The 27,314-nt window shown below is 35.8% G+C and overlaps 1 protein-coding gene across 2 annotated transcripts; it reads right to left on the bottom strand.

The window, feature by feature from the left end:
- Positions 1-101: 101 nt before the first annotated feature.
- LOC124416769 (unconventional myosin-Va) lies at positions 102-27,238 on the bottom strand. Of its 2 annotated transcripts, XM_046898091.1 has the most exons (20): positions 26,976-27,238; positions 14,216-14,640; positions 13,510-13,810; positions 12,805-13,119; positions 12,120-12,608; positions 11,757-11,963; positions 11,286-11,408; positions 10,045-10,962; positions 8,998-9,189; positions 8,397-8,759; positions 7,043-7,342; positions 6,432-6,537; positions 5,481-5,667; positions 4,916-5,114; positions 4,480-4,573; positions 4,027-4,092; positions 3,202-3,375; positions 2,123-2,798; positions 716-998; positions 102-228 (listed from the first exon to the last, which is right to left on the bottom strand). In XM_046898091.1, the coding sequence occupies exons 1-20, from the start codon at positions 27,000-27,002 to the stop codon at positions 109-111; spliced, it is 5,565 nt and encodes a 1,854-aa protein (XP_046754047.1). In that variant the 5' UTR covers positions 27,003-27,238; the 3' UTR covers positions 102-108. The 2 variants fall into 2 exon arrangements, with proteins under 2 accessions (XP_046754047.1, XP_046754048.1); XM_046898092.1 differs by lacking the exon at positions 4,027-4,092.
- Positions 27,239-27,314: the final 76 nt, after the last annotated feature.

The raw sequence follows: 27,314 nt of genomic DNA, 5'->3' as shown, positions 1-27,314 counted from the left end.
TTAATACGCCGATTTTCTCCATAAATAAATTAATCTATTTAAAACTAAATTCATTATCATACATTTAATTACATAATTATAAGTGTAGTTAGTTTTTGTTTACGTGGCTTAGATCTTCTTGAGCATCGGTAAATGCAATACTTCTGGAACCTCGATGTCTTCTAGGCGGATGTTCGATGGATTGAACGGGAAGGTCACAGCGTACGTGAAATTCAGATCCTTTAAAAGCTGAAAATCAAAGTAGAACAAATTTATTACGTAATTGAATTGTCGAGCTATGCATACTCATTACAAAATATCTGACGTCATTTATCTACCCTGATCGAGTAAAATCTTTGTGTACTCTAATCTATTCTTGATGTTGGCATTTATTATTTATCCAATATAACTTTTTTCTTTTCTCAGTATTAGAGCAATTCTTTGTAAATATTCGTCTTCGGCTTGCACACGGACTCAACTACGACTCATATTACAAACTTATGTTTGGTGTAAAAAGACCAATCGATGATTAAAATTTATTTTAAAAGATAATTGATTATTGAAAGAATGCGATTAACAGAAAAAACGATTAATCTATTGCTCGCACAGTTCTAGTTTTGATATAAAATGCTCCACCAGCTCTTGTTTTCTGATTACATGGAAAACTGCAAATACAGTGCGAAGATTCTGAGAATTTAGGGAATGATAGATTCGAAAAACTGAATATTCTACAAACCTGTTCGTTCTTTTCCCCGCGTTCCTCAAGTTTTATTTGCACCTTTCTTATGAACGAAACTGGAACTCTGGTTTCGAAATCGTCGGCTGGCGTGTACTGATTCAAAATCTTGACTACTTGATTGGCCGTTAGTTTGTTACACATTTCACAGATTGAGTTCACATCCTCGTCAGTTTTTCGGGCCTGTAGAAGCTGTGCAGCTTGAATTATTGGCTGAAGCGCTTCAGCAGCTGGTGATAGCCGCTGATCTCTGGCCCATTGCTCAAGGTGGCTTAAGTTGTATCTGAAATGAAAAGAAGGATATGGAATATTTAATGATAAATCATCTAGTCTATTATCTTGACTATTTAGATCTGTTTCTTATTCCCTATGTAACAGTCCTCTAAATCTAACCAACAAAATATATAATTCCGAACAATTCGTTTTTTTTTTTGCTTTCACCAATTATATAATAGCTAGCTTTGAAACAATAATGATTTAACCTTCGACAAAACTTGGACAAATTTTGTGTTGATTCTAAGACCGGAACGGGATTAGAGAAATTCCAGTTCTTTCTGATTTTCCCAGAGGGATTTAAATTTTTTCATCTTAATAACATTGCTGTATGTAAAGAGTTACAATCCTTCTGCCGCGACTTTGGTTTTGTTATGACTATTCAGTATTAAATAATATGCTGTAACGAGAAAAAAAAAATCCGTACCTTTAATTCTGTCTAAATTTTTATGAAATAAGTAATATGAAAATTTTTAATTTCTTTGTAAAAGATGCAATTTCACTTCTAAATTCATTTTAAAATCGTCATTCGACATACTAAAATTTGTATGAATTTTACCAAAAATCTTTATGGTTTTTAAATGGTTTTCAAATGTGTTTAAAAAAATGTTTTTCTATTTTTCGGGGTTGATACTATCATACAAAAACAAATTTTCAATCTGGTCAATCCTGACGGGCTAACTTATGGACTTTCTGCTCGGCTGTGTTTCGAGTTCAAAAAACGTTGTTTGATGAAACGTTTTTTTTTTTTTTATATTGTTATTCAAATAACTTGGAAATATCTAGACTGATCAGATCCAGAATCTAACCAGGTTTACATTGCGAAAAGCCTCATCGATCAAGACCGCACGCACGGACACAGAGCCATCAGTTTGAAAACGGTCAGACGTGATTTTATAGATCTCAAAACCTGGAGATCTAGTGAAAAACTTAACGATTCATTTTCGCAGTGATTACAATAACTTCTTTTGCATTCTTTTTTCTCTGAAAACAGAGGAATGAGAAGTTGAAGAAAAAATTTAGTGGCAAAGGTCACAGGCTGAATGATTTCGCCTGTGATGAGGTCCACATTGAAAAAGATATAAAAAAAAGAAGATAATCGTCAAATTTCGACTGTCTGACGGAGCCTCGCACCTTATCTGCATGCCCTTTGTCCATTGGCAGAGTTCATTCCTAAGGAGAAGATTGTTGAGTGCGCTGGCGCACATGAAGTAAAACAACTGCTTGAATAGCTGAACGACGATTTCGGGATCCACTCCGTGGTACTGAAGAGCCTTGTTGACGGAGCTTAGCTCGGCCAGAAGCTTGTCCAGTTTCTGCTGCGTCGATTCTGGCTGTTCTCCGACACTCGAAGACCGAGCTCTGCCGACGTTGTTGGAGCTCAGACCGGAAATTGCTTCGTGTTCGAGGAGCGCGGGAACGGTTAGCGCTTGGATCCTCTCCTTCAGATACGTGACGATCTTGTTAAAGATCCACACAGTTACGTTCCCCAGAATGACGCGGTACTCAGCGAGGTCGAAGTTCCTTAGACACTGGTCGTTCTGTCTGGGCGTGTTTTCAATCTGGAACGGCTTCTCGCCGGAATACTGTTTCATGTTGTGGAGCAGCCGCAGCGTGTTGCTAAGCCACAACACGCTGTACTCGAAGTCTTCCCGCTTCTTTATCACTCGTTTCACCCCGTTTAGATAGGCCGTCAGCAAAGATTTTACTTTCTCGTCGTCGTTCACAAAGTCCGTATGTCTTATACACATGAAGAGTATGTAAGCCGGCAGTCCAGGAAGCAGTGTCACAGCCACGCGTGGCTTCAATTCTAAACAAATGCAGACAAACTTGTGAGAAACGTGACAAACTCGCAAGCATAATCAATAAAAATTAGAACTTTACACAGTAATCAGTATAGAATGGAACGGTCACAACAACGAATTTTCAATAACTAGGATATCTGATTGGTAAAATTTTAAAGTACAAAAAGTTGAAACCTAGAAAAGTAAAAATATTAAAAGCTAAAACATCAATTTGATATCAAGTAAGTTAAACAAACACGAGGCACAGAATCCTTGTGCAAGCTGTTGGACTATGATTTTCTGACGTTGAATCAACGTTAAGAAAGATACGGGGTGACAAGGCACTTTTATAAAATACGACCGCCATGCGTCTGTTGAATTAAAGGATTCCACATTAATAAGCATTTGTCATCAATTGTAAGCTCATACCTATAACAAGATGTCGGATTATAACTGCAATGTCTTCTTTTCTGAATTCGAACAATCCTTCGTAATCTCTTTCCTTCTTTCTAATGACAGGCATATTGCGTCCAGCTTCGGTCGATAGATGACTTGTTGCCAAAACTGCTGACGAGTCGTTCGTGGATTCCATGCTATCTGGCACTGCGGGAATTTATAGTGTATTACATCGGGTGTATTGCGATTTTACTACAGGTGTGTGATGCATTTACGAGTGATGCTAATCGTGTATAACACAGCAAAAGAGACAAGAAAAGTTGAAGGATTTGTCGGTGGGATGAAAATGAAAAAAATGCAATACCTTCATAAAAAATGAATTGAAAAAAAGAATTTTCATTCTTCCCGACAAATTTGAGGGTTTCCCGTAAAACCTAATCAGTCTGTGTTACTTCTGGAACCACGAAGAATGCCTCGGTGAGAATCCCGTAAAAATTGGTTCAGCGTTTTTCGAGATTTGAGCGAGGTAAAATACACCCAATAAAAAGTGCGTAAATAATTTATGTGAATGACTAACTTCGTGGCCGATTTTTTGTAGTTTTACTCTAGTGCTCCATTGTATGTACTCATAAAAAGTGAAGTTGAATTCTAGAGGTATTTTTTTTTTGTAACGTATTGACATACTTTTCATCTAATAACGTGTTGTGCTCTACTGTGTATTTGTGTGTTACTTTTAGTGAACAGTTGTAGATACAAGTACTCAATAAAGGGATATGTGGTTGATGAGGAACTAAGCGGAATTGTCAGGTTCATGCTACACTCCTTCGTGTAAGGATGGTTCACAAATTGCCCACTCACCAATATCTTTAGAATCGTAAAATCGATCATTACTGTCCTTTGTATCCCTTAAATCATCACCGTCGTCTTTGCAAGCATTAGAAAATCAGCAGATAAGTTTATATTTCAATTTATAATCTTAATCATAGCAAAGAGTGAGAGACCTTACAAACTGTTTAACCGTCACATTGAGAAAATAGCTTTTTTCCCCAATATATGCATCAATTTTGTTAAACCAACTGTGTGAAAATATTACAAGCTTTTGGACGTTAAAAAGATTGTTAGGAAATCGGAAATTAATTAAGAGGTTTATTAGTGAAGCTGCGAAAATTAAAAAGATGACTTCCTTAAATATTTTGGCCGAGAACTATGTCAAGCAGTTGAATGAAATCATTATCTTCAACCGAATCTGGGCTTGACATTCGAAAAGTTGTACGAAATAACAATTTTCTAATAACACATTACTGTACTCACATCCGGCATCCTTAAGACGTTTTGCAAGTATTTTGCATTGCTTCTTAATCTTCCTACATTCCTCTGATATCTGGTCATACTTTTCTTGCAGATCCTGTGGAAACAATCAAAAATAAAATCGGTGTATTTGGTAAAAAAGTCTGTATATTGGAGTTCCGAATATGCGCGTAGTTGGGGAAATATGGCGTCGCATCGGGCGATCGGCAAATCGTTTTGGCCAAATTTGGCAAATGCTAAGGTACCAAAACCGTCGGGGAAGCTATTGGACTTATAATTTTGTGACATTAAATCAATGTAGGGTATAAAAATCTGTCATAAAAATAGCTTTTATAAATTAATACAACGGCCAAGCTGCATGTTTTCTGTCACAAGATGGCGTCTCCGATGGACTCTCAATGAAATTTACCGTATTATAGTTTTGTGCGTTACTACTTACCAAATTTTCTGATGTCAACCTCGTTATTTCATGTTGCATGTATGCTTCGGTTTGCGTTTGAGGCGTTTTGCTCAAGTTTACGGAAAGGAGTTTTTGCTGTCTCTGAATTTCTTCTTGCAGCCTGTCGATTTCCGCGCGCCATTCATCCCGTTGAGACCTCCAGCCCTTTTCCTTTGCTTGGAGCTCATCTTCCAATTGTCTGCGAATTAAAAAAATTCATATCTGACTAAATTGCTCGGAGTTATAATTGTTTGTCACTTTTTACTATGGATGTGTAAAAATATTACAGGTATTTTAACCTGGGTAATTTTTTTCGGAAATCCCTACAAGAATTCTGAAAAATTATCTAAATCTGGGACTCCTTAATAGAAGTCATATAATTTTAGTTCAATTTCAAAGTTTTTTTAAACAAACTTTTCTGCAAAAAAAAAAAAAAAAAAACGTTCAGTCCGCGGTTACTTTTTGACGCAAAGTATGAAAATAATTTCAAAAAATCCTGAACATAGTGTGGATGACAAAAGAAAAGAAAGCCTGGCAATGCTTGGGAGCGAATTATTTGATTCACCTGTTTATCTTTTTCTGGGCCTCAAAGGCCAATACCAGCTCTCCATCCTCGTTGATAATGTCGACATCGCGTCCGTAATTAGATCCGAGACTTTTCATCTTCCGGGTCTGATCGGCCAACACGCTGCGCAGTTGGATGCATTCATCACGTCGACGTTTCAGTTCTTCTTGAAGAACGTCAAATTGATCTGAAAAGTAGAACATTTTTAGGTAAAACTTCGCTTGAAACGATGAAACTCAAATGAAAAAAAAACATTTCTGTTACTAGATAAATAATTAGCAATCATTCATTCAGACTGTCATTCCACTCTTTACATACAACCTATGACATTTTGTTCAAGGGAAAAGTAAAGTTCAAGGATCAAAGATAATATGGGGTAAACCTTTTAAATGAAAAAAATATAATTCAAGCAACACCCGTGAATTCTCAGCAACTTTTGCAAATTTTTATACGTTGTAAAAGAAATTTATCGTCCAGATACATTGGATTGTAAAATATAATACCTTTTTCTAAGGTGTTTGCATTATGCCATTAACGAGGTTGTTGAGTGATTAATATCAGTCCCAATATGTTGAAGGTACGGCGATTTGAGGAAGACTGAGCCGGTCCCTAACTTAGATATAAACCGGCAGTTATCTAATCTCTCAGAACGTAATTTTTGGTCATTTCTTATCGTCAGTTTAGTGAATCTACTTTGTAGCTTGCAGTCATTAGTTTATGATGTTAAGATCGCGATAGTTAGATGCTAGATGTCGACTAATTATCGTGTACAAGAGATGTGACGTGATTTAAGATTCAAATCGGTTACCGTTTATTAATCAATTCCCACATTGATGCGCAATTTTGTATACCATGCAGATTTTTTGTCTGTGGTATAAAGTATGTGAAAGATTTTTTCTTTCAAACTAACTCGACATTTCAATATTACCATTGATTTTTGTAGAGACTTACCTAGTAGAGTGCTTTGAGCAGTTGTAGCGTTTGAATCGGAAACTGTTTTCCGAAGTGAGCCAAGGTCTGTTTTGAGCTTGTCGTTTTCCATTTCAAGTTCTTGGAGCTGTAAAACAATTTTATGAATACATACAACATGTCCATCCATAATAGTAGGTCTCAATTTGTTCAAAACATAAGTGAATCTTTTTTAGTGACCATATGATTGCGATTATAAATTCTGTCACTTCCCAAAGTTTGATATCCTTTTCTCACTAAAGGTGAAGAAAAAAGGTTAAAGTACAGTTTGCTAAACCTATCCATACAACAGGAATATTCCGAAATATATATTGTGTTTGATTGATGAATATTTCTGTTACAATGGTGAAAAAAGAATTGCAAAAACTGTAAAACCTGATTCATATTGAATAAAAGAGAATGGATAAAAACTTTGGAAACAACACAGGACGAAATGATGATGAGTTTGTATTTTTACTTCAGTGTGATTCTCTTATTAAACAGATTGCTGGCATTTCCATTGAGTGGAAATCAGACGGACCGTAGTTACAATGTAGTCCAAATGAGAAAATCTACCTCAACCCAACATCAAATAATGAGGATTGCATTCGTACCCTGAAGCTGTCCTGCGTCCTTGAGACCTCTTCGCTAGTGTCTCCCTCGGAGTCCTCCAGCATCCTGATAAGTCTCCGATTTTCCTTTTCGACATCCTTCAGCTTCTGTTGAAGTTTCAATACAAGACCGACATCTACCGAAGGTTGTGTCATGTCTGGCGATTTGGACGACGTCTTAAGAGAGTTTACTTCACCATCTGGCGGACTGTCCGACCGACGTTGATTCCAATCGATCGTTTCTACTCGAGAATGAGTCTGCACAGATGAGGCTGTCGAGCGCACAGATCCATACCCAAAGTCCTGTTTGCGTATCAAAAATAGTATGTTTATACAATCAAGCAGTCAATTTTTATCAGGCTACAGTTTCCAAATGAAATTTTGAATTGATCTAATCTTTTTAGCCTACATTCCAGAGTAATATTGTTTGAATGAAGTTGAAAGAAGCCGAGAATACTATTAATTTTTCTCTGGAATACTTGGCAGGAAAACATCTCCAACTATTTTCGAATAAATCTCTGTAGAAATCCTGATAAATATGTAATGAAATCTGATTTTGTCTGGTTCTATTCTGATTACACTTCTACAGATTTGATAGATATTTAACGTAGAGTTTGTCGAAAAGGCCGATAAGTGATGGAAAATACTTCAGAGATTTTATCCGAAAATTTTCAAAGAGATGGTTGTGAAAAAATTTTGGGACATACAAAAATTTCTTGTGGTTCTGAATTTTTTGTCTAACTCTGTGCCTATATCTTGAAAGTTTTTGTAAGATCTTCATCAGATCTTTCAAAGTGTTTAAAGAACATCAAAATAATTAAAATATAATCAGAAGTGATTCAGAGTTTGACAGAGTTTGTATAATCTGCCAGAATTATGATGAAAAATTGTGGGAGGAAGTTTGCACTAGGAATCTGTTCTCAAAAGAACGCGTTAATGAAATATTCCGTGACGCCACAGCAGCCCGAAGAAAAAATTGTTTTTCAACGTGTATGTAGAGTAAACTTTTGGAATCTATACGACAGTAAATATGGTCACATGATTAGAGGAATATGGCGTCGGAATTGATAATCAGCTGATCGTTTTCATCAGATTTTGTAATCACAAAGGCTACACAAACCGTCGTAATAGCTGTTGAATTTTCATCTGGTGACGTTAATTCGATCTCGAGTAAAATGCGCGATAAAACACTTCTTTTATAATTAAATACGACACCATTTGTAAAGTTGCCACAAGATATCGTCTCGCAAATTCGTTGTACGCAATTCGAATAATTATTAGAAATATTTCCAATCTGCACAAAGGCCAGAATTGGTTGCCGCAATTTTTGAAAAAATATAAAGACGGTAAAATTTACGGTATTTTGGTCATCCTGCGGTAGATCCGTCGCGGCAATCTGGCCGCTCGAGCTCGAGGCGTCGCTGAGGGATCTAGAATGCGCGGGAACATGTCTCGCTAGTTGTTGCTCCAACATTTCGGCGTGCTGTTCCAATTCATGGAATTCTTTGAGCAGCCTTTGGTATGCGCCGCGGTCTTGGTCTTGATCGAGCAGTAGTAGATCCTTCTCTTGTTCGAACCGATGCTTTAGTGTCTCTTCCGCGACATGTTGGTCTGTCTTCAGCTTCTCGTTTGCCGCCGAAAGCTCAAGCCGTAGTCGTTCGTTCTCAGCCCGCAGGCTTTCGTTTTCTTGGTCACTTTGCTTCGTGTCTCTTTCCTTGTCCTGAAATATAAGAGAAGTTTTTGGTTACCAGTTACGTTTAACTCAGGGGTTGGGCACACTTTAAATCCGGTATACCTACTTATCAAATTTTATGAAATTCTTCGAAGTTTTTTTAGGTGCTGTGAGATCTTGGAAAATATTATGAAACAACTTGTAATTTCTGAAATCTTCAAAATCTTCTACACACAAATTGAAAAGTGGCTGAATCTAGATACATCGTTTTGTGAATTAGGTTTACCTGTAGTAGATCCATCCTCTCGTCTCTCTCGAGTTTCAGAGTGTTTTGTAACTTTTCTATCTCCTTATCCTTCTCGCCGGACAGTGTGGTCAGTTTTTTGTTTTCCATTTCGATGGCCTTCAGACCTTCGAGTTTGGCCTTCAGCTCCACCACTTCCTGCTGCGCCGTTTTGAGCTGGTGGTTTTCTTTCGTCTGCAGAACGGACATAGTTTTATTGACTTTGGAAAAATTACCAGTAGGTTTGAATTCGTGCAGATAAGCATGCAAACGCGCCATACTCTCAACGAGCCGGTAAAAACTCAAAATTGAGGGAGTTCTTTCAAAAACCTACAATTCTTAATGTAGAATTGATATTTTTTAAATAGCAGAGTGTATAAGCTGTCAGTCCTGAAATTCAAACTGAATAAATTTCTTGAAGAAAATTCGAGCGGCACAGATTCAACAGTTCTTGTTTCTCGAGAAAATGCTCAATAAACTTTTCTAAAATCGTGTGAAAAAGGTGAATTTTTAATATGATAAAGCAAGTAATTCTGGAAATGAAAATGTATGAGAACCCTCGTTTCGTTAAGTTTGAGAGGATTCGAATTTCCTATTTTACCGACAGATTCAGTAAATTGTATTAGATACTTTTTTCAATGTCTAAGCGATAAAATCGTTTCGGTTTTTGGGGAATGATAAGAGTCTACATTCGCACTTCTTTGGCAACTAAACAAGCTCGTAAACTTTCCGAAAATGTACAAAAAAAATCAGTCTTAGCTACACAATAATGTGCCATAACCTTAAACCGAGTGAAAATCAGCTTTCAGTGTATTTACAAAGTTTCGATCAATTTTTCAAACTTATTGAAATGATTTTATGCGATCAGCGATCATAAATGCTATTATTCGAATAAATTGTAAGAAAATTAGTTACTCAGGAAAGTGAGTGCAAAAGTTCATGTAAAGTGAGTGCAAAATAATATATGGTGGATCCACCGGTAAAAGTGAAAGGTCCGGAACCCCACGTTGAGAGCACAGGGCGCGACGATATGTGAATAACGAGACTCACAAGCTCATTAATCTTGTGCTGCATGGAGATGATCTTATTCTCGAGGCCCTTGTTAAGAGATTTTACGTGTTCGACGCTGCGAGCCTCAGTCTTGAGTCGCTTGAGTTCTTTCCGGGCCAAATATCGCCTGACGCAAGACTGAACGATAACGATATCATGCAACTTCTTTTTGTAGGCCTTTCTGGCCAAGTAGCCCCTGGCGAGCCTCTGTACTAAAATGGCGGCGGCGTTGTCTCGCATCATCTGATACTTCTTGCGGGCCAAAAAGCCTCTACCGCGCGCTTGGAGGCTGAGAACCGTGTGCTTGATGCGCAAAAACTGTGAGCGCTTCACCCAACCACGGATTCGCGCTTGCAGTTTGACGGCCGCTCTGTATTGTCGTATTTTCTGCGCCCTCTGACGCGCTAGCCAACCCCTGGCGCAGCGCTGCAGACCCAGAATGGCTCTTCGCATCCTGCCGTACCTGTTACGGCACAAGAATCCACGCACTGCTTTCTGGATCGTCACGCAGGCATCGCGCTGCTTATCGCCACGCAGCTTCTCGAGGTAGGCGACCTGACCGGCTCTAAAGAGGACCTTCGTCTTCCCGAATTTAAACTTGTCCTCGTCCTTTATATACCTGAAGAGTATTCGGCGGCAGGTTTCTTTTAAATCGTCTCTGTCGATCTCGGAGAATTTGCACAGCCCTCTGTACCGCTGGAAGAACTCTCCGTAGGTTCTTTGGCTCGGGTAACCCGCTGCTGATATTCTTATCGTTTCCAAGACTCCGCATGCTCGGAGTTGCTGTACTGCTCTCACCGGGTTGTACTCGAAGGCTTCTTTCGTGTCGTTTGGCTTTATGCACCTTACGTAGTGCGGCGTTGTTGCGTTTAACGTCGACATTAGCATGTTCAACGAATCCCGGAACTGGGAGCCAACCTGAAATATATTCACTAGATAATTTGTGCTTTATTTAACTTGAAATTATCACAAGTTTTCTCATATTGAACCATTATCTTCCTCACTCGTCCCAGACATTCGGCGTACGACCATAAAATATTGACACAGATTGATTACCATGATCTGATTGCAAGTGATGGTATTTTTATTGGCAACATTTATTCGTGGGTGAAAAATCCAAAATCACTTGATTGTCGTCAAGAATTCATGGACTTTTATATTTTTGATTTTTGGATATAATGAGAGAAGTGGTTTTATATTTCACAGAGCAAGTTGAAAGTTAAACAAAGATTTTGTCTCACCGTTTTTTTGTTCTGTTTCGGTGTGTTGATACTTGGTTTCTGAGCAGATATTTTCACTCTTACATTAGGTACTCCAAGTTTCTGATCATCGGCACCGCTGAAGAGCTTCTTCAACAATTTATTCTGAAAAAAAAAATTGATTATCGATCCAATTATCTAATTCCTTATACGTAGTTTTGAATTCTCGAGGGACTGTTCTTTCTGTTTTACCGACAGATCCAGAAAATCACATTTTGCGCTTCTTTCATCTCCTGAGTTTAACTAACTCGTAAAACTTTGCGAAACAAAATCGAGTTAATTACCATCGTTCGTCGTATGGCATCATTGAAAAATATTCGAAACAGTGTAAAACACGATGTTCTGAATCTGCCAGTAAAATAGGACGGTCCGATATTTTCTTAATAGTAATCGTTTTGAATTGTTAATTCCTTTCTTTACAGTTACATTTTGAAATAAGTATAATTTACTTACGCTCCCGTCTCTCAGCACGTCGATTTGTTCTTCGATCACCGTGTCTCTGTTCTTTTCTAAGAATCCAGTAGTTTCGTACTGAACTCGATCGGCAAAATGGTGGATAAGGAAGGCAGTGGTACCGAACCTCGGTTTGTCAAAATGTTTCGACTTGCCACATTTTGAGTAAAGCTTCTCCGCCCAGGAACTGTCCGAACCTTTCGGCATCTAGATTGTCAAATTTCTAACAATTAAAACAACAAATGGTATACATTTCACGGGTATTCACCAAGTAAAGGACACAAAATGACTCCAAAAGTTTATCTTTCTTTGATTTCTAAAATTTACTTTGAAAAATTGTGTGCTACTTATTTTGGCACTTACTCTGCATTCCTCGTCGAGCAGATCTAGAATTCCGAGTTTGGTTTCAATGAGGTCAATGCAGGGTTGATTGTCGTAAAAGTCAATAAAGGTCCACTCGATTTCCTCCCTCAGGTACTCCTCCTGTTCTAGTTTGAATACGTGTTGATTGAACTGTTGCTGCAGTTTTTCGTTCGCATAGTTAATGCAGAATTGTTCAAAGGAGTTGATCTCGAACGTTTCGAAACCATAAATATCTAGGACGCCTATGAAGCTTTGAGATTTGCTCTGAGTCTGTAGCGACTCGTTTATGCCGGCCACAATCCAGTTGAACAGCTCGGCGTAGATGTGCTTCGCCAAGGCGTCGCGAGCTCCGATCGCTTGCTCGACGTTCATGGGCTTCAGGAAGACTTCTCGCATTGATACAATCTTCCTATGGCACAACCACTTTCGCATCGCGTTCACGTCGATGCCTAATAGTTCCGAAATTATAAGGAGATGTCGGTCTGATGTCTGAGGAAATAAAGTACAAGGAAACTCTTAATTTCAATGTATATATCACGATAAGTACAATTGAGTACAGTTTTGTTGATAGCTAATTCATCACTCGACAAAGGTTGAAAGTTATTTCTCCGAGTAATTGAAAAAAGGAGTTGAATTTATCGCGATCGCTTATGTAAGGATAATTCATCAAGATTCGAATGCTTACGGAAATTGTGCTTCCTTCAGTGTCATTATCGGCGCTATCGTCTGCTTCGCAGTCAACGATATTTAAATTTCCTAAATGCAATATGGCAGCTAGAATGCGGAGCATATCGTCTTGTTGCCTGGATGAGAAGCCCAGCATGGTTAGAGCAGTGATCGTTTCGTCAAACGACTTGGCATCGTCAACACCTTCTATTCGGGGATTGTTTCCTTGATTTAGGTAATGGAACTTGTCTTGAAATTCCAGATGCAAATGCGGCAGCTGGTTCGAAGCTCCGCACATTTGGTAAAATATGTGATAATTTCTTTCCTCATTCGCCTATTGGTGATATAACAATGATTAGTTATTTTCACATCTCATTGCTTCGTTATTTACATAAGAATTTGTCATTCAACTGCATGCAAAGCTCTTGGTCCAAAGTATTGGCGTAGCTAGAACAACATGGCGCCCTCCTGGATGATCAGCTGATCGTTTCAGCCTCTGTTTTGGCTGAACCACACGAATACAAGGAGACAGAAAACATTCTGCAAGCGGTTACACTTTGGATTTGTTACATTGAGTTTATAAGAAGTTAAATATGGTTTGAAAAACGACTTTCATAATTAAATACGAGAGGTAAGTTTTCTGCCACTAGATGGCGTCTTCTGAATTTAAGGATGCCAATATTTTGAACCAAGTATACTATGAAAATGAAAGCTTCGAACTCACTTGAAACACGACTCGAGATTTCTCCAGTAAATAAGTTCTCATGCTTGCCCCGGTGATGTGATAATGTTTGTTGAACTGGATTTCAATGAATTTACCAAACCTCGACGAGTTGTCATTGCGTGTAGTCTTCGCGTTACCAATCGCCTCCATTATCGGCGACGAAGCTAGAACTTTTTTTTCTACCTGAGTTTCCGTCGATGAGCCACCCACCGTCGCAAAATACCGCATCGCGTATTTCGCGGATACGGTTTTACCTGCTCCAGATTCTCCGGAAACAATAATCGACTGGTCGTGATTTTCTCTACACAAAAATTATACGATATATTAATTTGTCACAAAAACATATCAATTTTTATATTTCGACTTTGCTGCATTCAGCTTCGAGGGTGAAATTGATATGAATAATGGATCTTTCTGTTTTACCGACAAATTGAGCAAATAATATTTCGCACCTTTTTCTTCTCTTGATCTCGTGGTATTATTAAAAAATATTCGAAAAATTTACGAAAAACATGACAATCGTATTTTTTGCTTCTTCTCATTTATTTGTATAATTTTCTTAGAGGATATATATGCAAGCGCGTTTATAACTCGTACGATTTCCCCAAGTTTGGAATAAGTTTTATCGTTCAGAATGCCAAATTTGTCGATGAAACAGAAAGGTCTGATATTTCTTCAAACTTGGATGCATAGCAAAGAACTGTACCGTTCCAATTTAGTGTAAGCCTCTTCAGCAACAGCGAAAATGTGCGGTTCGAGGTCACCCATGGCTTGACCGCGGTAGGTCCATATCGTGTCATTTCCATAGATGGGTAATTCATTGTAGGGGTTGAAAGCGACGAGGACAATGCCACAGTAAGTGTATATAGAGTGCCTTTGGAACCGGATTTGAAGGTTATACAGAACGGCTGGCTCGTGAAGAAACGATAGAGAAGTTAAATTCTTCTCCCCAATAAGAATGTCCGGGTTTCTCAAGGGTGGTAAATCCGCGTCCGACTTAACTTCTACCAACTTCGTCTGGCTTGACTCCTCGGTTCTTACTTGCAGCCTTGAACTACCCGCTTTGTAATCTTCCAAAAGCACCGCCGTTTCCCAAACCTTGTCCGGATGTGGAACCCATACTTTACTATTCTGAAAAATCATGAAAACAGCGTAAATATATTAGAATCATTGAAATCTGGATAGAAACTTCGAATAGTCAAAATTCGAAGAAATTCTAGTTTCTATTCTCTGAACACCTTAGGAAAAGTTCCGTTATTAGTTTGAATCGTTTAAAATTCGAACTATTAGGATTTTTGAGAAAACATTTGCAGTTTTAGAGAATCAACTAAATGGTCAACATGACGTTTTAACTATTCAGAATTCTGATCGCGAAGTTTTAGTTGAGCTTTGAAAGTTCGACCAGAAATTTCAATAGCCTGGACGGACGTTTTTATGAAAATGATACAGAAACTAACATGCACGGATAGAGCAATATGGCGTCGCACCGGAAAATAGTTGGTCGTTAAAGCTTTGGTATTACATAGCTGAATCATGCGAATATCACGCGGTAGAAAACTCTTTTCAAGCGGTTGCGACTTGGTGTCGTCACGATGAGTTGATTATTAGTAAAACATAAATCAAAAACTACTTTTACTATCGAATATGACATGTGGTATAATTTCTCTCGCCAGATGGCGCCCTTTGACCAGATGACCTCGGGATCTCATGGCTGACCCGATTCTGCACAACTCGGTACAATCGACTAATCCCTTCTCTTACCTCGGATGGCTTGCACTTGAGATTCATGTACGAAACTAATCCATTTAAATACCCTCGTGGCCTTTTACCGATTGGGTATTTGGGCATTCTACTGAATCAACTTCGCGTCCTTTTTTCTCCAGCGTCTCTTGAACTATTGTTAAGAACTTCGAACATATTTCAGACTTTTTTTTTATTCTCACGTTATTTTTGTTCAATCACCGATTCATCGAATACACATCATTTTTACTAACATTAATTGCGTGAATAAGAATGAATCACTGCGATAATCTAAACTGAAAAGTTAGATACTAAGTTTGTAATGAGATTATATAGGGAAGACCGCTTGCCAACAGCGTTTGACACTCGCAGTAACTTAATTTTCGTTTTTTTCCTCCAATATTCATTAGAGGTTCAATAATTCGTCCATGCATTGTAGGTCGGAAGAATTGAAGCCCAGATCGAACGTTTAGTGAAATTTTAAACTCGTTTCTAACGAAATTTTGTTAATAACTAAATCGCACGAGTTTTTCAATCGTTCCCAAACTTTGTGCGCAAATATTTTAATTATCATTTATCGAATGTATAAATAGTCAGAAACTTTTTCAAAATTTTGAAGTTTATATTATTTCGATTTCGTAAAACTATTGAAAAATGATCAGAGTTTACGTAAACGTTTTTTTTTTTCTTTCTTCTTCCGTTAATATTTGTTAGAGTTCGTATAATTTTGCCAGAATGTTGTTAAAAAAATCTTGAGAAATATTTTCCCATAAGAAAATGAACAATTCATTATCCCTTTATCGCAACAATATAACCTAGGATTGTAGACTTTCAAACGGTAGAAATCGTCGCTTGCAAATTGCCTACAGTTCGCTTCATGATTTTTAAATAAATACATTCCAAAGTGAAACAATTGAACTGTCACTATACAAACGAATAAATTTTCAAAATAATTGACTTGGCATTGAAGGCGTATAACAAAGTTGTATAAGTGTCTCAATAATGCTTCAAAGTATTGAAAATAACATGTATTATGCGTAACACCGTTCCCTTTGACGCTGCATATCGTGGATTTTTTTGTCGTTACGTAAGAATACGAAATACGATGTAATTATAATGTGTTTAAAATTTTCTTAAATGCTTTTCTTGACATTTATTAGAAATTGCGATAATAATATCTACGCATAAAGAACTTTTACATACAGATATAAGTCACACTTCATATACTCTATATCAATAGTAAACAAACATGTGTAACATTATTCGAGTACATTGACAAACAAAGTATGGCAAACAAGTTGCGTTGTAAGGTTTCACAATCGCCACCTACTCTCTAGCAGGGATGAAATTTTCATCAAGTGTCATATGTCAAAACAACACTCTTGGATAAGGTCAGGACTTACAACCATTGCGGGTCAGCGTTATTGGGTAATTAGTTCAAATTCAAGCATTAATAATAGAGAAGCAGTTCACGCTCAATCGATCAAGAAAGTCAATTTTGTGAAAAAATTTCATGTTCAAATATCAATGAGATTTTGGTGTTCTTTGCAATCGAAAATCAGATCTGCTGCCATTTCGTCATTTCACCATCAAATCTTCTGGGACTGGGCCCAAAATATGTGTTTCATTACCGCCAAGTGGCATCATACTGAAGAGTTCGATCTATTCATTGCAATTGTTAAAATTTGGCCAATTTCTGTGAGTGGTAACTAAACTGTAAAAAAATTTTCCAAAATTTGAAAAATTAAAAAGATGCTCCACTTTTTCGGAAACAACTCTTTTTAAAACGATTCAACATGGAAAATTGTAAGCCATAACGCGATAACAACAATGGAAATAAATTGCAAATTATCGAAAGTTGAATGCGTGAATAAGAGTGAGATGCAAAAATATCGGTATATCAATTGTTAATCGGTGCGTTAATGTATTTAGCCGTTACGACAAGATCGGACATAGCTTTTTCCATAAATAATTTCAGTCAATTTAATAACAAATGCAATTCGTCTCACTGGAATGCAGCTAAACGCGTATTCCGTTATTTAAAAAGAACTATAAATTATAGCAATATTGTAGATTACAAGTTGTATTACGGTTTTGTATTTGTTTTAGTTGACTCACCGATAAGTTGGGAGGCGCGCTAACAACGCGTAGTTGCACAGTCAACTACAAAATCGGAGTATATAACCATGTCTGAAGCGATTAAGGAAGACCTGTGTGAATCTGGCATATCAAAAGTTAGTATCTCAAAACTAAACATCAGTTTTTATGGCATCCCGAATAGTTTTACAGTTCTAGAAAAATTATGATTTTTGATTTGCTTAATTTTTCTAATATTCATTAATACCCCTCAAAAGAACCTTTGTGGTAAATTTTTTTGATTACTTGTTACAAAGTACAAAAAAATATCAAATTAAAAAAGAAATCACTCTTTTTTTTTTCTTGTTCGTAAATTTTTTAATAATGGTGTGGGCTGCCCAATTATGCGGTAACTGTGGGCCAATAAGATTCGAACGATTTGACGCATGCGCATAAAGTGTGCACTTTCCTCATGAACATACAATTATAAACAAGACGATAGGATGCAGGCGTGCCTTTAAACTGACCATTGAATTAACGGCTGTTCCGAGTCTTTTTAACCGCTTCTCCACTGGCGTGTAACGGTAAGTGACGTCATCCAGTTTACCTATTTGCTATTCAAAGCGAGTCCAATTTGAACTCTTTGCACGTGATTCTGAGAAGAGGAAAAAGTACCGTATCTGTCGGTTTTTTTTTTTTGTTCTTTTTTTATCCTTTACCAGGGGGAGAAGGGGTTAAAATATTACCGATGGAAGTTAGGAGCGCGTCAAGTCAAGATTTACATTTATTACTTCACGGTTAGTGTACAGAAAATGAAAGTTGCACATTGAAAAGTGAGCATCTCTAGAACCGGCCTGCAGTGATTACGTCGATTTGAAATCGAGAGGATTTTGGTCTTAATCCTTCTTCATCTGCGGCTTTTAATATCCCGTTACTGCAGATCTTCAGTTTCGTCGTGAGAAAGGAAAAATACTGTGATTGAACAACTCGATCGAAATCGAATCTACAATCGTACTTTTGCAAAATTTCGTGTGTCAAATTGGGAATTGTTGTTTTTCTATGTGGATTCAATTCATGGAAAAACAATTTAGCTAACTTTCAGACATCTCTGTAATTTCATCTGCCGAACGGTTTTACCAGAAATGAAAGTGAAAGAAATCGTTAATTGTAACTTTTTGAAATTTCAGGATAATTTCTCACATTCATTTCGATATAAATCAATAATATTTCAAAACATATATCGTTTACTTTACCATTGAATGTTAAAACATATTTTTTGTAACTAAGAACTAAAAAAACTATTGTAAAGAAAAAAATAAGAGGAGGAAGAAAAAAAATTATGCATTAAAAAACTAACTTTAACTCAAACTTAAATTGAGTTTACTTTAATAAAATACGAGTAATTTGCATCGATTAAGATATAATCGCAGTGAAATCGGATATATATATATATACATATATTTACGGTCGTATTTACGTATTAAACACGTTACATATAAAATACAATCGCGAGCTTTCGCCCGTAGAGATTTACCAGCTGCAAATGAGTGGAATCTGAGGTTCTGTAATTTCACGTGTAATATTATTTCCGTTCTACCTACACGTCCGTAATCTCAATTGACTGTAACAAAGCAGGTATGCTGCAGATAAGGAACTCATTCACTTTACATTTTGTGCACGTAGCAAGATGTTGGAACAGTTTTTGCCTACGTGATAAAATAAGTATCATTTCACAATTTTATTTTAGTCTGGTATAGAAAGATTTGACAAGCCTCCCTTCAAAAGTCGAACTGAAAAATATCTATTTCGAATATAGGGGGAAAAAAACAACGACAACGACAAAAAAACGACGACGAAATTTGTCATGGAAAGAAATTGTCAAATTGTTAAACTGATCTACCCCCCCCCCCCCTCCCCCCCTTCCTTAAATTTCTCCGGACAAAATCAGAAAACAAGATACAAAATATTTATCTGACGTTGAAACTAACATTTCGTAAGCTTTTTTTTACTCTATCTACCGAAAAATTAATTAAATTTGACAAAAAAGAAAAAGAGAATCGAACGATCGGTTTTATACAATTATGTACGATTATCATTAAATTTTTTTTACTCCAAAAGTCGAATGCCAGCTTTTCTGAATCTGAATCTGAAAAGTTTTCATGTTTTTCGAGTAAAAAATATCTCGACAAGGTCGATACAATTGCAAAATAAAATTTTGAGTTACATTTACTCGAAGAAAAAATAAACACAGATCGACAGTTTTCCAATGCACTTGAAATTGAAAAATCTATAGAAAATTTATAGAAATTATTTCTAACCAGACAAAGTCTTGGAAATAAATAATGCGGAACAGAAATCATTATATATTCTTTTTTAAATCAAACAGTTCTCAAGCTTTCTACGGTTTGCGAACATTGTATTGTGGTATAATTTATACGTAGTAGGCAGGTAATTAAACTTTGCGTTAGCGCGTGGCTCTCATGAAAACTCAACGATTAAATTCCCACGATGTTTTTGTTTGCTTACAATCCACTCGTGCGGGAGTCAGCAATCAAGAATCCGTGATTCAAGACGGAATTTACCGTTGTAGCCCAACTTTTACGGGTACAATTCTCATTTGAATCGAATAATAAGTTCGTACGCAAGTTCACAGTTACTTGGAATCTTTTTACTATTATTGAAAGGACTCTGGCTAAAACAATTTTCAGAAATTTATCAAAATTTCAACAAATTTACTTAGAATATCAATTTTTTGCACTTGTTGAGTTTTTCTGAAAAATCTTCGACTGTAACGATTTTTTATGCAATTTATTTCCTTCGCGACATTCACTGCATCATTGAATTGCGCTACAATCCGAATTATATGAATACAATACCGCACTTTGAGGGGCGGGATTGAAGTTGAGAATTTTGTAACAGATTTTTGTTACATACTATAATACAGAAATGATAAAATGAGCAATTTTTTTGATTTTTATGACTTTCCACATAGGCCTGTTAATTTGAATCACGTAAACAGTTTATTGGTGGTCTTACCCTTCGGAATAGTAATCGATTTACATTTTTCCTGCAGCGTTTAAAACAAAAATAATTTCATCTGTTTTCTTAAAGATTTAATTTGTTTCAGAAGTCTATCATAGTTTTCCGAAAACGCGATTTTGTCAGAAAATACGCAGAAACGCCATAACTTGAATTTTTTAAATTGTAATACAGAGTTCGTTAGAAATCGGTCCATTTTCATTTCTAATTCGACTTGGTTGGAAATAGTTGGAAAAATGAACGGACGAATTTCATGAAAAGAAACGATTCAAAAGTCCAACCATAAACTAGAATAGAGCAAATTTAATTATCGATAGTTTTGAGAACCACACATTATTGTTGAGTATCTTAACCAATTTCAATAAATTTTGAATGATTTTGATACGATTTTGCTTAAATCGTTTTTTTTTTTTTTTTTGACGAAATTAGAATACAGATGATCAATAATATCCAAATCAAATTTCTAACTATAAATTCAGATTCGTGATTGACGATTTAAAAGCCCTCAGGTACCATATTCCATAAAAATATGATGAATTTTTAGATTTTGAACCACTAAAATGGATCCACAGTTACAAATTTGGAAACTCTGACCTTGGATTTGTTATCAGTGATTGAAAAAACCTCCGCCTACTAATTTCTACCAAAATCCGAATATTTTTAGATTTTTTCTTCCACCATATTGGACTCGTCAGTTTGGATTTGGTAAATATGTCAATTCCAATATTAATGCCAATTTTCATTCAAATCCATTCATCCACTCGCTGGATATCATAATTTTTATTTCAATTTTTGAAATTTTGTAATTTGAATAATTTAAAAAATACCGAACAGATCAAAGCGAAAATCTAAACAATTCTGAGTTTGGAAAAGCCGCGTCAATTGAGACCAAAATCATTGAAATCCGGTAATTCGTTCGCGAGATATCATCGGATAAAAAATTTAATCACATATTTCTGTACACACGTACATACATATACACACACAGACGTCCGTCGGAAAATGATTGGAGGTGATTTTGTAAACTTCGAAATGTGGAGATCGAGTGAAAATTCAACTTTTCATTTTCGAGCTGATTACAATAACTTCCTTTTTTATCCGAATACAGAGAAAAGGTAATTTAAAAACCAACACCGATAAGCAAAAATTGTCAGCGAGTTAAATCGCCAGCAAAATAATTCACAAGGAAAACAATTGGTCCAACAAATATGACAAATTTTCTTTTTCAACTAACAAAATCAATTATAACAAAAATGATATAGTAATGTAATGGCTTTAAAGTTATTAATACCTGGGTTTCTTCCATTGGAATTCGGGGTTCATACGATTTTTTTTTTTTTTTTTTTAAGTATACCTTCGACTGTCTGTCAAACAATCAACTATGCGTGGAACCTGAGAATTCACGTAAGAAGTCATGCTTAGATTACCGTAACGAATTTGGCTCTGCAGAGTAGTTAAATGCAGTCACGCTTCGGTGAGTAAAACAATTACTTACACCCTGCAGTATTTTTTTTTTTTATAAAACATATAAAGCGCTGGATGTAATAATAACTTAATCTGAGTTGAGTTTTGACGACAAAAAAAAAAAAAAAAAAGAAAATCGTATAATGTAATCAATCAGTTGCATCTCAATTGAAGCATTGATAATATCTAAACTTAATGCGATGTAGCAGTCCTACCTTTACCGACCGAGTGAATAGCGAAACATGTCAAAAACCCACAAATTTTTTTGACGATTTTTGGGATATGAGTAACCTTCCTCGATTCAGCTACAAAAGAGCTATGTATGCACCGTCGAAATTTCAACCCATTCCGTTCGTTTGTTTACTTACTATAGGAAGAAAACGGATGAGTTCGCTCGGTCGGTAAAGGTAGGATTGCTACATCGCCTTAATTCGTAGCAGATGGTTGCCTATAGATCCATTAAAAAAATGTGAAAAAAGTTAAATAAATACTATAAATAATAGTAAATAAAGAGATGCAATTGAGTTGCTCTCGCAGAGAACGATTTGTGTTAATAATACATCAACGTTTCGTATTTAGTTTTAGTTTGTTCAATGGCAATATATATTATAAAAATTATGACAATAAAATTCATAAATAATGAATGAAATTTATCCACAGTAATCTTAAACTAAGTAGATTATAATATCAGAATATTAATTGTTCTTGTACGCTTTTTTTACTATTGTATGTACGTAGTAGGTATACACTCCAACCTAGTTGTATCGTATGTTCGAAATTGATAGATATATTAAATGTAAACCTTAAAAAATTAGTCTACTCACGGGAAATATTATATTAAAGTTAGTAACGTTATCGTAACAATTCATGCTGAGGAAAATAATTATTTCGCAATTTTGGAATTGAGGGAAATTCAGTAAACCGTAATAAAACAAAATACACTCATATTTCAAAATCTTGGTTCCTTAAAAATCATTGTAAAATTAAGAAAAATAGTGATTTTTTCCCCAACGTTTAATTACGATAATGTTACTAATTTCATTCTCGCGTGACAGTAACGTTACTAAAAGTTCAATGTCATCACGAAAAGCTTCAAGGAATTCAAATGTGCATGATTCTCTAAAAAACATTAATTTGCGAAAAAAAAAAAAAAATACAAAATCGTAGTTTTTTTTTTTTACATCGTCTCAAAAAGTTGGATTCATTCAACGAACTTAGCTAATTATTCAGGACGTATTATAATCTTATCATCGTTATACGTATGTACATACATATGTATATATCAATCTTTTCCTGCGATAAAAAGTGGAGAATTCCTGACGTCCGGATTCACTGACTCATTTACATGCATTTGCACGCCTATTTTACGTACATATGCATGATATACGTATTTATTAATGTACCGATAATAAAAGGACAAAATTCTCTTCCACGTCACGCTTTCGCATGCACTATATATTATATCTATAATATATTAGATGTATTATTTTATATTGATTTTTTTAAATCAATTTTTCAATCCTTTACTTGAAAATTTTCTGATTTTGGAATTTTATAAATGAATCACTGAATTAGTGATGTTTCTCATTTCGCTCTTTTGCTGCAAACAAATTATTGTTTTTTTTTTTCTGATTTTCAACTTATTCTGCACGAAATCTATAGATATGTATATACATACTATATGATACGTAGATTTATATGCTGTCATACGTACAAAGGCGTACAATAAGGGGAGTTATAGGCAGCATCAAGAGTATCGTGTTTTGATAAGATATAAAAAAATTGTTCAGTGATTATCTAATTGCCTACACGTTTTGTTACTATCGGTCTATACAGCCTGATGACGCTCAGGCCTTTACAATTATCAAAATAATAAACAGACAATGTTGAACACGATATTTGAACAATGACATCGACTGAATTGAATTCACAATTGCTCGTCTTTATTTACGTCGAAAAAATTTTATGCTTCAACTTTTTCCTTAATATTTAATTATTCAGAAAATATTCTATTCAAATTGAAAAAAAAAAATCAATAATAATTCTTCTCATTTTAAGTTAATCTTCTTTTTCGCCAAAATTTAACGAGTTTATAATAAAAAAGTTAGAAATAAAAATTCGTACAAAAATTTCTTGAAAATCGATTGAGAGAGCTGATAAACCATTATACAAATACTTCAGAGATTTTGGAGAAAGTGGTTGACAAAAGTTCGAAGAAATGAAGAAAAAGTTTTTATTTTCCAAAATCTCGCTCTCCGAAATTTAATAACTATTGATAAAATCTTGGTTTCATGTGACCTTTGAAAGTATTTTCGAATTATGGGATAAAATATTCGGAGTTTATCAGACTTCTTTCGATTTTATTTGAGTGTTTTTTTAATTGGTAAATATTTTCTCAAGCTTCAAAAAGCTCGTGTTCAAAAATAGGATGAAAAATTTAAAACATGTGACAATGACTCCCAATCTCTCACGTCGGCTGCATTGCCAGTCATTGTCACATAAGTCGTATAGAATCGAACTCGCACTTTGTTTCGGACCGAAAACAAGTTAGCCGGAAAGTTTCAGCATTTATTGAATATTACTGTGTTGTTGTACAGTAATGTTTGACGATGGGTTTGCCTTGGCTCACTATTTTTTTGGTATCAAAACTGAACAAGTTTCCTTTCTAGTCAAATTTACGTGCCAATGACCAGCGACGCAAAACTCAAAATTCATATAGAAAGAAAATTTGTTTCAATTTCTATCACGCAGGCTACATCGCCAGTCATTGTCACGTAATTCGTGTGAAATCAAACTAGCATTTTGTTTAGGACCAAAAACAAGTTAGCCGGAAGGTTAAGGCATTGATTGAATATTACTGTACGTAGCCCCTTAATTTTTTCGCTACGGATGATACGTTAATTGTGTGCCGACGAAATAACTAACACAAGCATAGGATTCGTCTGGGATCGTCAGGAAATAGGCTCACTCAGTCGTTCAAGCAGGGATCGATAGTTCCGTGACCCCACCCCCAACCCTCCGGTGCGGGCGCAACCCCCGTTGAAAATTCGCGGAGGGATGGATCGAGGTCAAGTTTTCTAAACTACATCTATGGCTACGGATGTCACCCTCCCCAAATTTTTTTCCTCACGAGATATGTTCGCGATTCAAAAATATGCGTCCGATTATTTTCTACAAATTAAAATTTCAAAAAAAAAAAAAAGAAAGTAAAAAAAAAAACAACGAAATTCTATCAGTTTAGATTATTTTCAGGGTAATCCAAAGAATTTTTGAGATTCGTGCAACACTTCGTGTGCATAGTAATTATCAAAGATTTTTTCGAATATTTTTATAAATTTTCAGCGTTTCCAAAAAAGATTTGAAAAAAGAAAATGTTCTGGGTTTTTTCGCTTGAAAAAATATAACATTGGTTATAATTTATCGATGTGTGATAATGTATATTATTTTGACGAAAAATTTTCAGGATCAATTGTTCTTAATTGTGAATTTTAAATAATTTATGAATATTTTATGCGTCTTTGACAGCAAATTATTGATAATTTGTACGTATATGAAAATATTTTGAATTAAATTTTTAGTAATACTGTAAAGAAATATTCTTTGAATTTTCAGAGTCGTCTTAAAGCAAATTAATTTTATGAGTTTACCGAGTTATTAAGAAATTGTTGAAAAAAATTATCGGAAAACCATTTTTATCATGGAATTGCTTGAAATTATCAAAAACTTTTATCAAAACACAGCTAAAGAAGTTTGGATACCGCAATTACACATTGACATTGAATGCTTTTCGCAGAACACGCGCGTGCAAAATTTGAATAAAAATCGTTTGCATCAAATTTGAAGTCGGTTATAATAACCAATCTCGACATCGGTGTAAAACCGGTTTATTTATTCTTCACCTTAGATTCCAGAATACCAAAGCTCTGGATAGACGAAAACGGCCTTGCGTCAAAAACGTCAATAACTCATCTGGGTCACACTTTCCTCTTTAATTTCGTGGAAATAGTTGGTGGAAGAAAAGGAAATTTATTGAAAACTATCGATAAGTTTGTAATTGTATTTTACTTCTCATTCAGAAAATAACTACGTAAATAACTTGATTGTAAAAAGAAGCAGGGAAAAATTAATAAAATAAGACTTAGCTGTATCTTTTATTTCCTCCTTTTCAAACATTCATTTACTAGCTATTAAAACTTTTGAATTTCACTTCACGATCACGTTTTTATACGTAAACGAAGTATTCTTTGGTCTCAATAATTATCTTCATCAGAATTAATCCTGAGTGCCATAATTTTTCATTTGCACAAAATTTGATTACTTTTTCGAACACTGAGAAATTTCGTAAGAAGCAAGCTTCTTCAAAAACGTATCTTGTCATTTTTGTTAAAATTCTTTGTAATACTTTAATCGGTATAGTAAATTGATTTCGCAGATATATTTAATATAAATTCCAATTCCAATTTCTTAACAAAATGTAGTCAAATTGTACAAAAATGTAAGAATTAATCAGATCCTTGTTAAAAAATAGTATGAAATAGATTTCAAATATTCTTAAGCTGCAATTGAATCGCCCAGCTGCGTAATCAACGCATTGGTCATAACATATCAATACAATGACTAATTGCGAGCGATATATTATTTCCCAATCTGTAAACGATGAGCGGAAATATGAATCGCCCAGTTGAGCCAAACTGAGAATTGAGAATGTTTATAACGATACAACGATAACAATAATAAATGTGTAGAGAAAACAATTTCAGAGGAAAATCGATATCGCAGCTTTCCTCGCGAAACTTGCAAACGCGAATTGCACCTAGATAAACATCTCGTCATAATATGCGGGAGCCAGCTATAATTCGACCGGCCAGCTGTGTGTGCAAATTCGAATTTTGTGTCTTGCGACTGGTTCCGGTTTTATGTCTGTTGTTCCACAGAGACTGCGAGAGTAATAAGGCGTCAGTCGATCGTGTCGATGAAACGAATTTGTTTAGCTGCGATATTTCGAAAACTGTATTCAAAAGACGACGATGAAACTGCGTGTGCGTGCGTGTGTCTGTGTGACGAGAAACAAGCGAACAACGAGAATCCGCAAAAATTGATACTTTGGTCGATTAATTCTGCACCCGTGAATTCGATCCTCCGTTTACCTTAACGTATAATTCCCTTGTCGTCATGGTGCCGATGGATGAGAGACCAATTTCCGCTTCTGATGTTCACTAAATTCCATTAATCCCGTGTGTCTCCTGCGCGTAAGGAGCGTCACAACATTTTGCAGCGCCTCCGGTTCCGTTGCGAGTTCTTTAACACACGTACAAAATCGACACGACACGACTCTATCGCGACTCACTTGCAGCCTTCGGGCGGCTTGCGGCTCACAGCTGGGCTTGTGGCTTACTATCGGTTGGCATTGTGCGCCTCATGCCCTCCCCACTTCTCCATTTTTCTCCTTTCCTTATCCCCCACTTCATACGCCTCTTTTCACACAG

This window comes from Diprion similis, chromosome 3, assembly GCF_021155765.1.
Source record: "Diprion similis isolate iyDipSimi1 chromosome 3, iyDipSimi1.1, whole genome shotgun sequence".
Classification (NCBI taxonomy): Eukaryota; Metazoa; Arthropoda; class Insecta; order Hymenoptera; family Diprionidae; genus Diprion; species Diprion similis.
This window is presented reverse-complemented; position numbering and strand designations above follow the sequence as displayed.